Below are 13,539 nucleotides of genomic sequence, written 5' to 3'. Positions count from 1 at the left end.
GAATCTATGTGCCCTGTTTGAGCAGCAGAGGAAGGGCTTATTTGGTGCTATTTAGATTTTAAGGCACAGCCTGGAAACTTTCAGTGATGCCCTTGTATCTCTGGAACATGCTACCTCTTATCCTCCTGATCCAAATGGCCTACACACTTTTATTATTTCACAAACAGGTAAACACCTGTCTGTTTCATCAAATCGTTGAGAATTAAAATTTCAGTTACATCCAGCTGTTTTAATTTTATTTTAATGATTGATTTTTAAAAAAACATTTAATTGCCAGTAATTTTCTTAGTGGCCTCCATTATTTGTAACTTGCTTACCTTGGAGTTTCATACAGTATCTTCTTTCCTAAACTATTCTAATCTACTTCTAACTCAAATTAATTTTATATGGGCATTTGGGGGTGAGATGATTAGTTTTAATGTTTTGCTTTTTATACAACTACTTTGTTTTGTACTGCCCAGTGTCTTTTGATTTGGGTGATTGGGCAGACAATAATCTGGAGACTCAAAAGATTTATAAAGAAATGAGATGGCTAAAATTAATAATGACAAAACAAAGAATACCAGTCTCAATTCTGAACATTTGCATATAAAATACCACTCACAAATGTAAATGATAAGAATTAGGATAGTTAATCATTTCTTGACAAACTATTAAGGGAGGTGCATTGAAAACCAAAAAGGAAATTAATATATAGCTATGAAATTCTGTTCATAGCAGAGTAGGAAACAATAGGGTTGAAGAAAACCAAGTGTTACATGGCAATTCATTTAAACAGGGCAGAAATCTGAAGTCCCATTTAGCTGAATGAGCAGGAGGACGTCCAAATGAAGCAGGGTTAAACTTACACATTTTGAAGTGAATGAAGTAATGCGTATTATCATCTAAAGAGTATCTCCAATTAAGTCTTTAGCCTAAGATTATCTTTTTGTATCTCTTCTCATTAGATTTGGATTAGTAGCATCTGGGGAATATCAAATTGGTGGGAAAGCATGTAATATCTAGAATGAGGTGGAATATAGGGAAATAAGATCAAAATAGTTAAACATGTTACAATTTAATACAATTTAATAAAAACAACTTGTCCCAGAAGATGATTTGATGAAATCAACCATGAGAACTGTTGCTTTGTCCTGGGAATTTCAGGTTCATCAAAGAAAGATAAAGTAAACAATAAATTAGACTGTGGCCATCAAGGAGATTTTGTACAAACAAAATTACAAGAAGACAAATGAGACCTCTGTAATGGATAGAAAAACATTTTCAGGTACCAGAAAAAATGATTTTAAAGCAGGAGATTATTTGATATAATTGATCTTTATCCAGGAATAGAAATAGGAATTTGGATGTATTTTAAACTTTGGGGTGATCCTGGGAAAATCCTTTCACTAACACAACACTGAAATGTGTTCTGGATTTACAGTCTGTTACATTTCTTTGAAATTTGGTTCTTTTCTCCTTAATGTAGTTGCTATACTGGCTGTGTGTGTGTGCGCGTGTGCACATATGTGTCTGAATGATACCAATGCTTTCTGTATCATACATTATTTGTGTCAGACCTTTTGGTTCTTCACTTTTTGTTTATCACCATTATAGCTGTCAAAGTGCGATACTTTAAAAGATGAACCTTCTACCTGTGATTGCACAAGTTTGGATGTGTTTTTAGAATGACTGCTACAGCAATAATTAATTCAGTTTAACCTAATAGAATGAATACCTCAATTTTTTACACACACACACACACACACACCAATTTTCATTTTCTACAGCTCTAACACAACAGAAAATTATTTACTTTTAAAAATAAAGTTATGCTTTACTTTAAACATAAGTTTTTTCTTCATCAGGCCCTGGCAAACATAAAAACACTTCATTCATGTAAATCATTTGGCTATTCAGAATGTTTTATTCGTTATATCTGTTCATTTGATGTCAATATTGCTTTTCCAAGCACACATAGCTTCTGATCAGAAGCACCAAATCATTCAAACAATATTACCTCTGAAAGGACCTAATGGCAAAGACTGCAATGACGACACCATCAAAGCAAACCTCTTTAACACGTTCTTTGGCTCAGTATTTGTAAACAGCAATGGATCAAGCCCAGTACTTCCTAGTCAAACCACAGACAACTACAATGATCTAATACATATCGATTTTACAGAAGACATTGTTGAAAAAGCACTACACAATCTAAATCTATCTCTATCTATTGGACCAGACGGAATATGTGCCTACTTCTTAAAAAAGCTATCCACTGCCATAGCAGAACCTCTAAGCTTCTTGCCAAACCTATGGTCACTAGCCACGGCCATCCCCATCTTCAAAAAGGGAGACCCCAGCCTAGTTGAAAATTACAGACCAATCTCCTTATGCTGTGTCAACTGTAAAGTCATGGAATCAATTACTAACCAAACCATTATCCTCCACTTAGAAACAATAAACAATTTGGTTTCAGAAAAAAACTATCCTGTAATCTGCAACTCTTACACTGCAAAAACATATGGACTACACAACTCGATCAGGGCAAAGCAATAGACGCAACCTACATAGACTTCTGTAAAGCCTTTGATTCAGTGGTACACGACAAACTACTACTAAAACTAAAATCTTATGGTATCTCTGGACACTTATATAACTGGATAGAAGCATTCCTGTAAAACAGACAACAAATGGTCAAAATTGGGAGTGTCCTATCAAATTCTGTACCTGCCAATAGTGGTGTCCCCCAAGGCAGTGTTTTAGGACCAACTCTCTTCATACTCTACATAAATGACCTCTGTGATCATATTAAGAGCAACTGCGTTCTCTTCGCTGATGATGTAAAGCTATTCAACACCACAGATAATACTACTACACTCCAAAAAGACCTTGACTATGTATCAGAATGGTCAATCAAATGGCAACTTCAAATCTCAACAAATAAATGCTCTGTCTTATGTATTGGCAAAAAAATCAGAAAATAAAATACAAGCTAAATAGTCAAGACCTTGTTGAGGATCCAAACTCTGTCAAGGACCTTGGAGTATTCATCTCTAATGATTTAAGTGCTAGAGCCCACTGTAACTACAAAGCCAAAAAGGCATTATGAGTTGTTAATCTAATCCTATGTAGCTTCTTCTCTGGTAATATCACACTACTAATTAGAGCATACAAAACATTTGCTAGACCTATACTCGAATACAGCTCATCAGTCTGGAACCCATATCATGTATCTGATATAAACACAATTGAAAAAGTCCAGAAATATTTCACAAGAAGAGTTCTCTGCTCCTCTACTCATTGCAGAATACCTTATGCCACCAGACTTGAAACTCTAGACCTAGAAAACCTAGAATTACACCGCCTTCGGTCCGGTCTAAATATAGTATATAAAATCTTACATCGCAATGTCCTACCTGCAAATGAATACTTCAGCTTCAATCATAACAATACAAGAGCACACAATAGATACAAACTCAAGGTTAACCGCACCAAACTTGATTGCAGGAAATACGACTTCAGCAACTGAGTGATCAGTGTCTGGAATACTCTACCTGACTCTGTGGTTTCTTCCCCAAACGCCAAAAACTTTAACCTTAGACTGTCTGTTGACCTCACCCCTTTCCTAAGAGGCCTGTAGGGGGCGTGCATAAGCACACCAATCGTGCCTACCGTCCCTGTCCTATTGTTTCTTTTTATTTTTCCTATAAGTATCTATCTCATGTATTCAAAACTATGTTTATTCTTATACCTGTATCTTGTAAGCAATTGACAAATCAAATAAAAATAAATAAAAATAAATAAATATTTCCATGTTAGCAGACTGAAGGCAGTACAACAGTTCCAAAACAATTGCCCTCAGGATTGTCTTTATGATATTGCCAAATACGTTGATATATTTGTACTCTTGGTAAGATTTATACTTCTGTGTTCAGTTTTATGTTTGATCTGCCTGTTTGAAATCTCACCTAAGCTTTCAGTTAAAATAACTAAGCCTCAGGCTTAAAGAAAAATCCAAAGCCATAAAACAACTTGAATGGGAAGGCATGGTAGTAATTAATAAGATTTTTTTTTCTATGCAGAACTAGTAGTTGTGTATTTTGTCACTTGTGCATAGATGGCCTTCTTTACACTGCAAATGTATCTTCTTCTCTCTTTTTAATTAAAAACAACTATTACTTCATTACATTACACCTGAACAGAAAACAGTTAGATAGATAGATAGATAGATAGATAGATAGATAGATAGATAGATAGATAGATAGATAGATAGATAGATAGATAGAAATTTCTAGGCAACTCTTCATATTATTGTATATGAAACACATATTAATGTAATTGATTTATGGCTTAATACATGCTAGTTGCAAAATTTGAAAATCTTTAGTTTGAAGTTTCAGAGTTTCCATCACTCCATCATTCAGTACCATTTTATACATCCCTTATTTGCAGGGAGTATTGTCATCATCCATTCAGGAGAGACTTGTAGCTTATTATGGATTTTCAACAAACATTTATACAGGATGTCTTCATTTCCAAATGTATGTACCATACACACGCAAATTCTCCCTCCCTCTCTCTTGAACACACACACTATCTACAGTTCTAATGAGAGAAATAGGGTAGGTTTTGCCATAATTATTTCAGTAATAATTGATTCAACCATCAGTGGTATGAGAGTTACAACAGTAGTAATTACCAAAGAAAAGCAATACGTTGTAAGAACGTATGCCACATCTTAAAATATACACACTGCTGTTTAAATGATTCATTGGAATAGTGCACTGATACACAAGATACCTTTTAATAATTCATTAAGGTAACCATTTTTTTCAGGTTTCTGATTGAGCCTGAAGAAAGATACCGCTGTTTTAAACATACATTAAATTTAATGAATGGCTGTGACTAGCTAGTTTTTATTTATGTTTACTTTGTTGGCATAATAATTTGGGATTACTAAAGTCCATTCGTGTCCAAAAGTTATTGTAATTAATTATTTTTGTAAGGAAGATAAAAATAATTTCTTTGTTGTAAAGTGTATCATAATTAATTTCTATAATGCATTGCCGATAGAATGAAGAGTACTGATTATTTCCTTATGCCTCTTCTTGAATTTATAGGTAAAAGTCCTTTGAAAGAATATCTTGAATAAAGATGACTAAGCTTGTTACTTCAAGATGTACCAGTTGAATACAGTTTTAAATACCTATCCTAAGCTGGGGTCTTCTAGGTGTGCTGGAGACAGAGTTGGCTATTGGAAGCTGTAGGTCTGATAGGTCTTAGGCTGGGAACAGTTACTATAGAGCTTACTTTATAGGGTTATTGTCAAAGATTCACCAGTGAATTTTATCAATGCATTCAGCAGAATTTTAATCCAGTAAGCTTTTTCTTACGAGTTCCCAGAATAATCTACCCTTATCTACCCTTATATCCATGTTATGACATATATGCAAATATTTTCTGAATAAAATAGCTCACAGTCATTCCAAGCTATCAGATGCATTGGCTACAGTGTAGATGTCATTTCCCTCCCTTAAGTTGCTTTGATTATTTTTGCTTTGATTTATTTCAATTACTTAAAGATGGAGGAAAGATTGTGTGCAGCCTTCTGCTTATATTACCCTTGTCCTTTTTGGCTGATTATATATATATCTTATATGGAGAAATGGCTGGAAACATTGATTTGGGTGATAAGGACTGACTTACTGAAGAAGGAAAGTATGAAATTGTTCTTAAAATTCTTGAAGTTGGATAATGCTTAGACATTAATTTGATGTATTTGTTAAGGCACTGGCCTAGAAACCAGGAGACTGTGAGTTCTAGTCCCACCGCAGGCATGAAAACCAGCTGGATAACTTTGAGCCAATCTCAATCTCTCAGTCCAATTTACTCAATAGGTTGCTGTTGTGGAGAAAAAGAGGAAGAGGAATAAGTATTGTGAATGTTTGCCATCTTGAGTTACTTACAGAGTAATAAGGGCAGGATAAAAAATCTAATAAATAAATAAATACACACACTCACACACACACACAAACATACATTCCTGATATTCTTGGAAGGCATATATTAATAAAACTTTTTTGGTTTGGCTTTAGGCATGGCTTTGGATCAAAATATATTTAGTTGTTCTGATGAACAAGAAAAGTTGAGAGAACAGAGAAAATAAGACTCATTCTTGCTGAAAGCATTTAATTTTAGTGGCTTATAATAGCTTCTTGAGCTACAGTTAGGATAGGAGTCATAAGCGCTGGCATAGCAAAAACATATGGCAACTATTCCATCTCCTTACCCATATTTTTAATATTTAATTAAAGATCATAAGTGATCTGAGGATAACGTCTATATGAAGCTTGCCAGTGTGTTAAGGATTTTAACTGCATTGCTGATTAAATTTTTTTCATCTTTTAAATTTAGTTGACTGACTCAACCTGCACGTCTTTGCTGTGATTTAACTGAAGATAGTCTTTATGGGTGCTGACTATTCTGTTAATCTGTGTTACAGTTAATTATATTTTCTAACGGTAGGCTTTTATAATATTTGTCTAAACTGTCAGACATATATATGAAATAAGTGAGAATTAAATCCATTTCCAAATTCATACCTAACAATATTAAACATTCCCATTTTGGTGTAGGATAAATTGAAAAAAAGTGCCTGGACATATGAATGTATGACTATAGTGAAATTTTAATCTGGCAGTCGTGATAAAATAGGCTTATTTAATTAAATGAAAAGTCCATTCCTAAATGTGCTTGCATAGAAGGAATTCCCAGTGATTTTGTTATTTCCAAGTACACTTCTCAATTGGCAGAAATAGTCTTTCATGTACATATCTAAATAGATTGGAATCTATCAGTACAATGGATGTTTTGAATACTGATGTGTGGCAGTGGATATTTGGTTTTAATTAATTCTGATCCTCTGCTTTTTCATCTGCACTGAACAGGTAAGCTGACAGTTTCCGCTAATTTCAGATGCCTATGCTTCTGTGCATAACACTAATACTTGTGCAATTTTTCACTGGTTCCAAGCATGTGCTGCACATTCTGTTAGACTTGAATAAATATTAACTTTTATTCTACATCAAAGACAAATGAACCTGTATTGTTCTTCATTCTGTTATAATGCTTTGAGGCTGGAAAGGGTGATTTGGGAAAGATTAAAATGTAAAAACTAATACAAAATTGAAAAAAGTTTTCTTATTGACTAACCTTAAAGCGTTTTGAATTTTAAAGAACAGCTGAAGTTAATTGCTATAAAAACAGAACATGTTTCACAAAGAGGTTGAAATGAACAATTCATTTGCTTATTAAGGATGACAATGCTTTAGTGAGTTATGGCTTAACATCACTGAGGCTCTTGTAATATATTTAGCCATATACATTTCACATTTAACAGTGTTATAATCTACCTCCTAGACAAAGAATTTGAAGCATATGGAAATTTTTATGATTCAGTCGTGAGATTGAAGATAATCCTGGATTGATTCTGAATTTGAGGGTCAAAATAAGGCGAGTTCTATGCTTACTAATTTGTTAAGGATTTTCTATATTAAGTTTCTTTATACATTTGATTATAAGAGACAATCATAATAACAATTTTAAATAGGTTGGCTAGAAAACTAATTCTAAGCATCTTTCTTCATATAGTGATGGACACACACTAGATCAGGGGTGTCAAACTGAAGGCTGGGGGGGAGCAATCCGGTGTGCAGGGTGCTTAGATCTGGTCCATGGGGCTGCCCTGGAAACAGCAAAGGACCGGCCCGCGGTGCCTCTGCTAGCAAAAATGGAGCTCGCTAGCACCGTTTTCCCTGGCAGAAGGTTGCAGAAGGCCATCACAGCCGAAATCAGAGCTCAAGAGCCACTCGCGCTGCAATTGCTCTCTCTCTCAACTGGCTAGCCAGCGCTCCCTTTCCTTGGGCAGCCTGCCTAGCAGGAGGGTCTGTGCCAAAAACGCTCCCAGTACCTTGATCTTGGCTCTGGGAGCGATATTGTAGTTCGGTGCTTTGGTGTGAAAACAGGAGCTCCTTTGCAATTTTGCAGGCACGAAGTTGTATCTATGCCTGCAGCTGTATTGCATTGAGCATGAAGGCAGAAGGAAGCACTTTGTGCTTTTAGTCCTCTTAGGGCTGTTTGTGGATCAATTCCAAAATAAAAGAGAATTAAACTGCCAGCATTCCTCTATTTGTAAAAATAGAGGAGCTATCAAACAGCACGTCTGTTCAGCCAAGACTGAATAGAATAACTAGGGAAGGTGGCCCAAAGGGGGCGTGTCTTCAGTTTTTTCTATTCAGTCTACAGCCAAGCACAGCTGAATATATCCCACACATGGATCCTGTTGAAACCATTCTGGAGAATGTTTCCACTGGCAGAATGCTCAAGCCACCACAGGTGTCCCCCAACGCAAGTGATGTCATGCTGGCCCCACCCACCCTGCCCCCCGAGGTCAAACACAACCCTGATGTAGCCTTCAATGAAATCAAGTTTGACACCCCTGCACTAGATTATATTGTATTTCCTTATTGAAATGCATATTGTAAATGGGGAAGATTCAGCACACTTTATTAAGCATCAGAAACTCTGATTGTAATCTGAATGCAATTCAGAAATGGACTCCAAACATATTTTTAATGTTCTTCCCACTGCAAAGGACGAATTACTATCCCAAAAGTTATTAACAAATAAGAATTGAGTCAGGGTCAGTGAGGAACAGGGTTTCACACCATTCTCTCGCTCTTCCATATCAATACTAGCTGCTTTCTCTTTAGCTTTGATTTTTCTTTTATGATACTAATGACAAAAGGCACTAGTTTCTTCCTCCTTCCCCTTTCTAAATATCCAGCACCACTGTATCTATGTGCTGAAAAGCAAAGATTGGTGGGAATGCTGCTTCCAATCTTTGCTTTCCAGCACATAGATACAGTGGTGCTAGATATTGCTGCTTCCAATGCCACTAGTGCTGGGCAAATGGTTTTGTTCAGTGCTCAAAGCCAAATAAAGCCTATATTAGCATGGATATTGGGGAAAAGAGAAGAAGCAGGAAGTAGGTGGGAGTTAGCCTGATGGGCGAATTGGGAAAAGGAAGGATCTAACACTGTTTCATTCCAGTATCATAATTTCAAATGACAAAAATGGACCTGTTCTCTGAACCCAGTTTTAAACAAAATCAAGGTGGGAATGTCCCATCAAAAGCTATTAATGACATAGATAAAATGGGAAAGCTAGCACTTTTGGACATGAACATAGTTTTCTAGTTGCAGGTGCTTGAACTTGAGTTGGTTAGGCCCAATATAAAACCATCCTATGACATAGTAATGAGTAGCGTAATTTTGGCAGTGTGATATTATATATGATATGTACCATATTTTAATACATTGGTATAATCCTTTGCACATTCCAGAAGGCTTTCTCAGTAAGAACTTTCTGTTTTAATTGTTATTAATTCATTCTTAATATACTAATTATAGGATGTACAGAAAATGTTACAAATGTCTTATTTTGCTTGGTTGTTTCTAGTAGATTACTGTGCCAATTATGTACATGCACACTACATGCTAAGCAGGCGGATCTTTTAGAGATTTCAGCACATTGACATTGGTAATAAAGCTCCCTCTCAGGAACTTTTATTATTATGATTGGTCACACAGTCATCCAGATGTTTAGCCTGGAATTGACTGGAATTTATCCATCTATTAAGTAGTTCCTGAGGACCTGGGATAGACAAATTTTATTGTTTGATAGTGTTAAAGGTATTATTGCGGAATATAAGCTGTTATAAGTAAAGTGGCCTTTTGCAATTGACTATGACTATGGTGATTTTGTTAATGCCAGTGCTGTTCAAGTGGTGCTCTAGATGTTTTGGAGTTGACTCTGTTGATAGCACCTTTACTTTTCTTTTGAAAGCAGAGATTATTGTTATCATTATCACTAAGCATATACATCAGAAATGTTGTCCACTTTCTACATGTGTCCAAATAATTCAGTCATAATGCAGAATGATGAATGGAAAAGAAATCTCCTAAGGATTAATACAGCTGTGTGAAGGATTAATATAGTGAATAATAGAAGCTAACTTCAGTAATATCAAGTAGCTCAGTGGCACAAAAACTGGTATTATATGGTAATACATAATTTTGGGCATATATTATGCAATGTATGTTATTTTTTATTATACTAGAATGAATTACTTAACACAATTCCCTTTTTGGGGCTTTTATTACTTTCCAGGCTTTGTATAACTGTTAGATACTCAATTATATGTAAAGTGACTATTAAAGAATCAGTACTCATCTAGGGGTCTAGGTCTCCTTTCCTCTTTTCTCTTGAATTTGTGTTAAAACCATTAGTGTTGCAAAGAAATGTGCATTCATCAGGTATAGTGATGGAGGCCAGGGTGCATATTACAGCTTTTACTGCCTATGAGACATTGAAGCCCTGTTCTTAAGAACTGCCAGGAAGATTGGGAATCACGGTCACGGTTAATAGCAGCGAATTGCCAGTTCTTGATGGGTGGGTAGTCACTCTTCTCAGTGGCTGCCCCCTGGGGGAGAAGGTAGAAAAACAGAGGGAGGGAATTAGAGTGACTTTGCACAGTTGAGCAGGTTCATGCTGCTGGATCAGTGGCAGGCATTGGCAGGACTCCACTCTGGGGAGGCTCTAAACAACATCAGACTCTCATTTTTACCAATTGGTGTTGCTATAGATGGCAAAGAAAGGAGGGGCAATGGGATGGGGGCAGAACGGAGGAAATTGGAAGGCCAGGCTAAAGTAAGCAACAGAAAAGTTCTTTAGATCTAAGTAGAGTACAGTGTATAACTATGGTTGAAATGCTTCTAATTGTACTGGTATGTTGGAATTTAACTTGAAGTATGTAATTAAGGAGTTGGCTTGCAAATTCTTTGCATTCTCCAATGGTATAAACATGGGGAACGCTGGAGAAGCAGCTGACTTGGGGCACTGAGGCATGTGGGACATGCTTTAATTTTCCTTGTCCCACACATTCAACAAATCTGGTTACCAATCCTGGATGCAAAAATGCAGAAACCAACAAAGAGTTTGCAGCATCTCTTTGCAAACAGTACGATATAGTGAAGAGAAGCACAAAAAGAAGGAACAATGAAGTAGGGATGATCCACTGCTTTTACATAATAGGGTTATGGTTTCAAACTCCAACCTTAGGAAAGAAAGCAGAAATATTTGATGTATTTTTTGATGCAGGGCCTTTTTTCTCACTGTTCCCCTAGACTTTCTATTATTTCTGCCCTCTAGGTTTCTTATTTTCCTCCCTCATTTGAAAGTCCTCTTTGTGGAGTAACATCTGTAAACTGTCATTTGGAAAATAAAATGATGGGATAAGAATTTTTTTGAAAGCAAGTGTAACAATTACGAAACTTGTCAGGGACTTGGCACCCAGGCCATCCTACTACTAGTGTGGTACCTCAGTGGGGTTTTTTTTTTTGGGGGGGAGGACTAGATAACACAGCTTAGGTGTCATTGTCTTAATTTTTTTTTCATGGTTCTTTGGGTTTAGGATGGCTTATAATAATAATTTTGACTAATACGATTTTGACATGCAACTTTAATGCTTAACCTTAGTACAACTCCAGAGCATTCCGTGTGCATTCAGCTGTAAAGAGTGATGATTTAAGGGAATGATATGAAGAAAAAGGTCGTTCTAGATTGAACCTTTAACAAATTGCATGAAGAAAACATATTATCCCACAAGTAAAAGGCTGCAAAGCTTTTCGGATTTTTTTTCCTGTTTGATTCAGAAAGTTGTTGAGACATAATAAAGAAAATAAGGAAATAAAGGGAAAAAACAAAAAAGTGGATTAGAAAATTGTAAACAGTGAAAATTCTTGTGAGATTTCTGATTGCTATTGCTAAAACACTCTCCAATAACATAAGATTTTTATTTTCTCTCTTTTTGGGGGTGAAGAATTCGTTCCAACAAGAAAATGCTTTTATTGGTTGGAGGGCTGCCTCCTGGACCTGACCGGCTTCCCAGCAATTTGGTTCAGTATTATGATGATGAAAAGAAGACATGGAAAATACTGACAAGTAAGCAATTTATTTATGCTAAGTTACCTTGATGAATTTTAAAACATGGTTAATCAAATTAGGCACTTTATTGATTTGCTTCCCTAAAGAGATTTGTTTATATAGCAATGGAATTTAACAAAGGACAAATAAATTGAGATAGAGGAAGGTAATATATTTTCTGTGAATAAGCCCAAATTAAAACTGGCTTAAAATCATTTAATAATGGTTTAGCTTTCTTACCTTCTCTAAATAAGCAGGCATTTTTAGTGCAGGGCATGTTACACACTATGGCTACTGTCCAGTAAAACTGAATTTCAAGAACAGTTATGTCTGTAGGACAACTGCACACTGTTTATATCATAAACACTACAGCTAATAAAGTTTGGGAAGTTTAACCTTGGCTGAACTGTGTCTAATTTATATTGTATTTTGAAATTCATGGCATTCTGTATTACATTCTATTATGTATCTTTTACTGTGGTGCGATTACTGTATTACTCTGAATATGTGTACAATTTTATTGAGAATTTTAAACACAAGAATGAAACTAATACAAATTTAAAAAGAGCAAAAAAAGAAAAAGAAAAGGAAGATTTTTTAGGGAAAAAAAGATAAAAATATAAAAGATCTTCCGATCTCCTTCACAGCAGCTATATAGGTATGGTTATAAATTGATCTCTTTCCAAAGTTATATCATGACTCTCTTTTTGTATACTTTATCTCTCTCTCTGATCGTTAAAACCATAAATCATAAGTTCACGTTTTGTTGTTGCTTTTTACACAAAAGGTCCATAAGGGATTTCCAGTCACCACAAAACATAGATTTTGTCTTATCAGTAAAGGGGAATATTTGTAGTTCAGGACTGAAATGAGTGGTCCTTTGTGTTCTCTGAGCTTAGTTGTTTCCTTGCAGACATTTCATTACCCAAACTAGGTGATACCATGCTGATGATGTTACCTACTTTGGGTAATGAAATGTCTACAAGAAAACAACCAAGCTCAGAGGATACGAAAGACCCTTCAAATTTTGTCTTTCCATGAGTTCAGTCATCTTTAGTCTTTCCTCTGTAATAGTTACTGCTGAGACTTTCTATCTTTGTACATACAATAATGTTGCAATCATTATATAACAATGGTCCGTGATTCTTTTCCAACTGTTTGTCCAAAGAGGAAAAGTTCTGATTTCAGTTGACTATTAATCTTTAAAATTCCCTAAATAATTGAATGTATTTGAATCCAAAACTTTTTAACTTTTTTGCATGTCCACTAAGCATAGTAAAATGTTGTATTTTTATTAGTTAATTTTCCCATTAATGTTTCTGTTTCCTTTAGTGGTCCTTCAAAACCAAGATCAAGTTAACAGCAAATGCCCTTAAGTTTTTACATCTTTATTCCCACAATTCAGTCATCTTGACTTATATTCAGTGATTCAGTAACTAAAATAAATAGGACAGGAGACAACTGGCATCCCTGTCTTGTCCCTTTTTGCATCTTAGAGTTTTTATTAAATCT

The 13,539-nt window shown here is 35.4% G+C and overlaps 1 protein-coding gene across 1 annotated transcript in view; it reads left to right on the top strand.

Moving 5' to 3' along the window:
* Window positions 1-13,539, top strand: part of KLHL14 (kelch like family member 14) — an 88,279-nt gene that overhangs the window by 9,177 nt on the left and 65,563 nt on the right. Inside the window, exon 2 of the mRNA XM_026699141.2 lies at window positions 11,924-12,045. Coding sequence (XP_026554926.1) covers window positions 11,924-12,045 — 122 coding nt within the window. The remainder of the gene's footprint in view (window positions 1-11,923; window positions 12,046-13,539) is intronic.

Source organism: Pseudonaja textilis, chromosome 3, assembly GCF_049901715.1.
Source record: "Pseudonaja textilis isolate UNSWEBS1 chromosome 3, rPseTex1.2, whole genome shotgun sequence".
NCBI classification, from domain to species: domain Eukaryota; kingdom Metazoa; phylum Chordata; class Lepidosauria; order Squamata; family Elapidae; genus Pseudonaja; species Pseudonaja textilis.
This window is presented reverse-complemented; position numbering and strand designations above follow the sequence as displayed.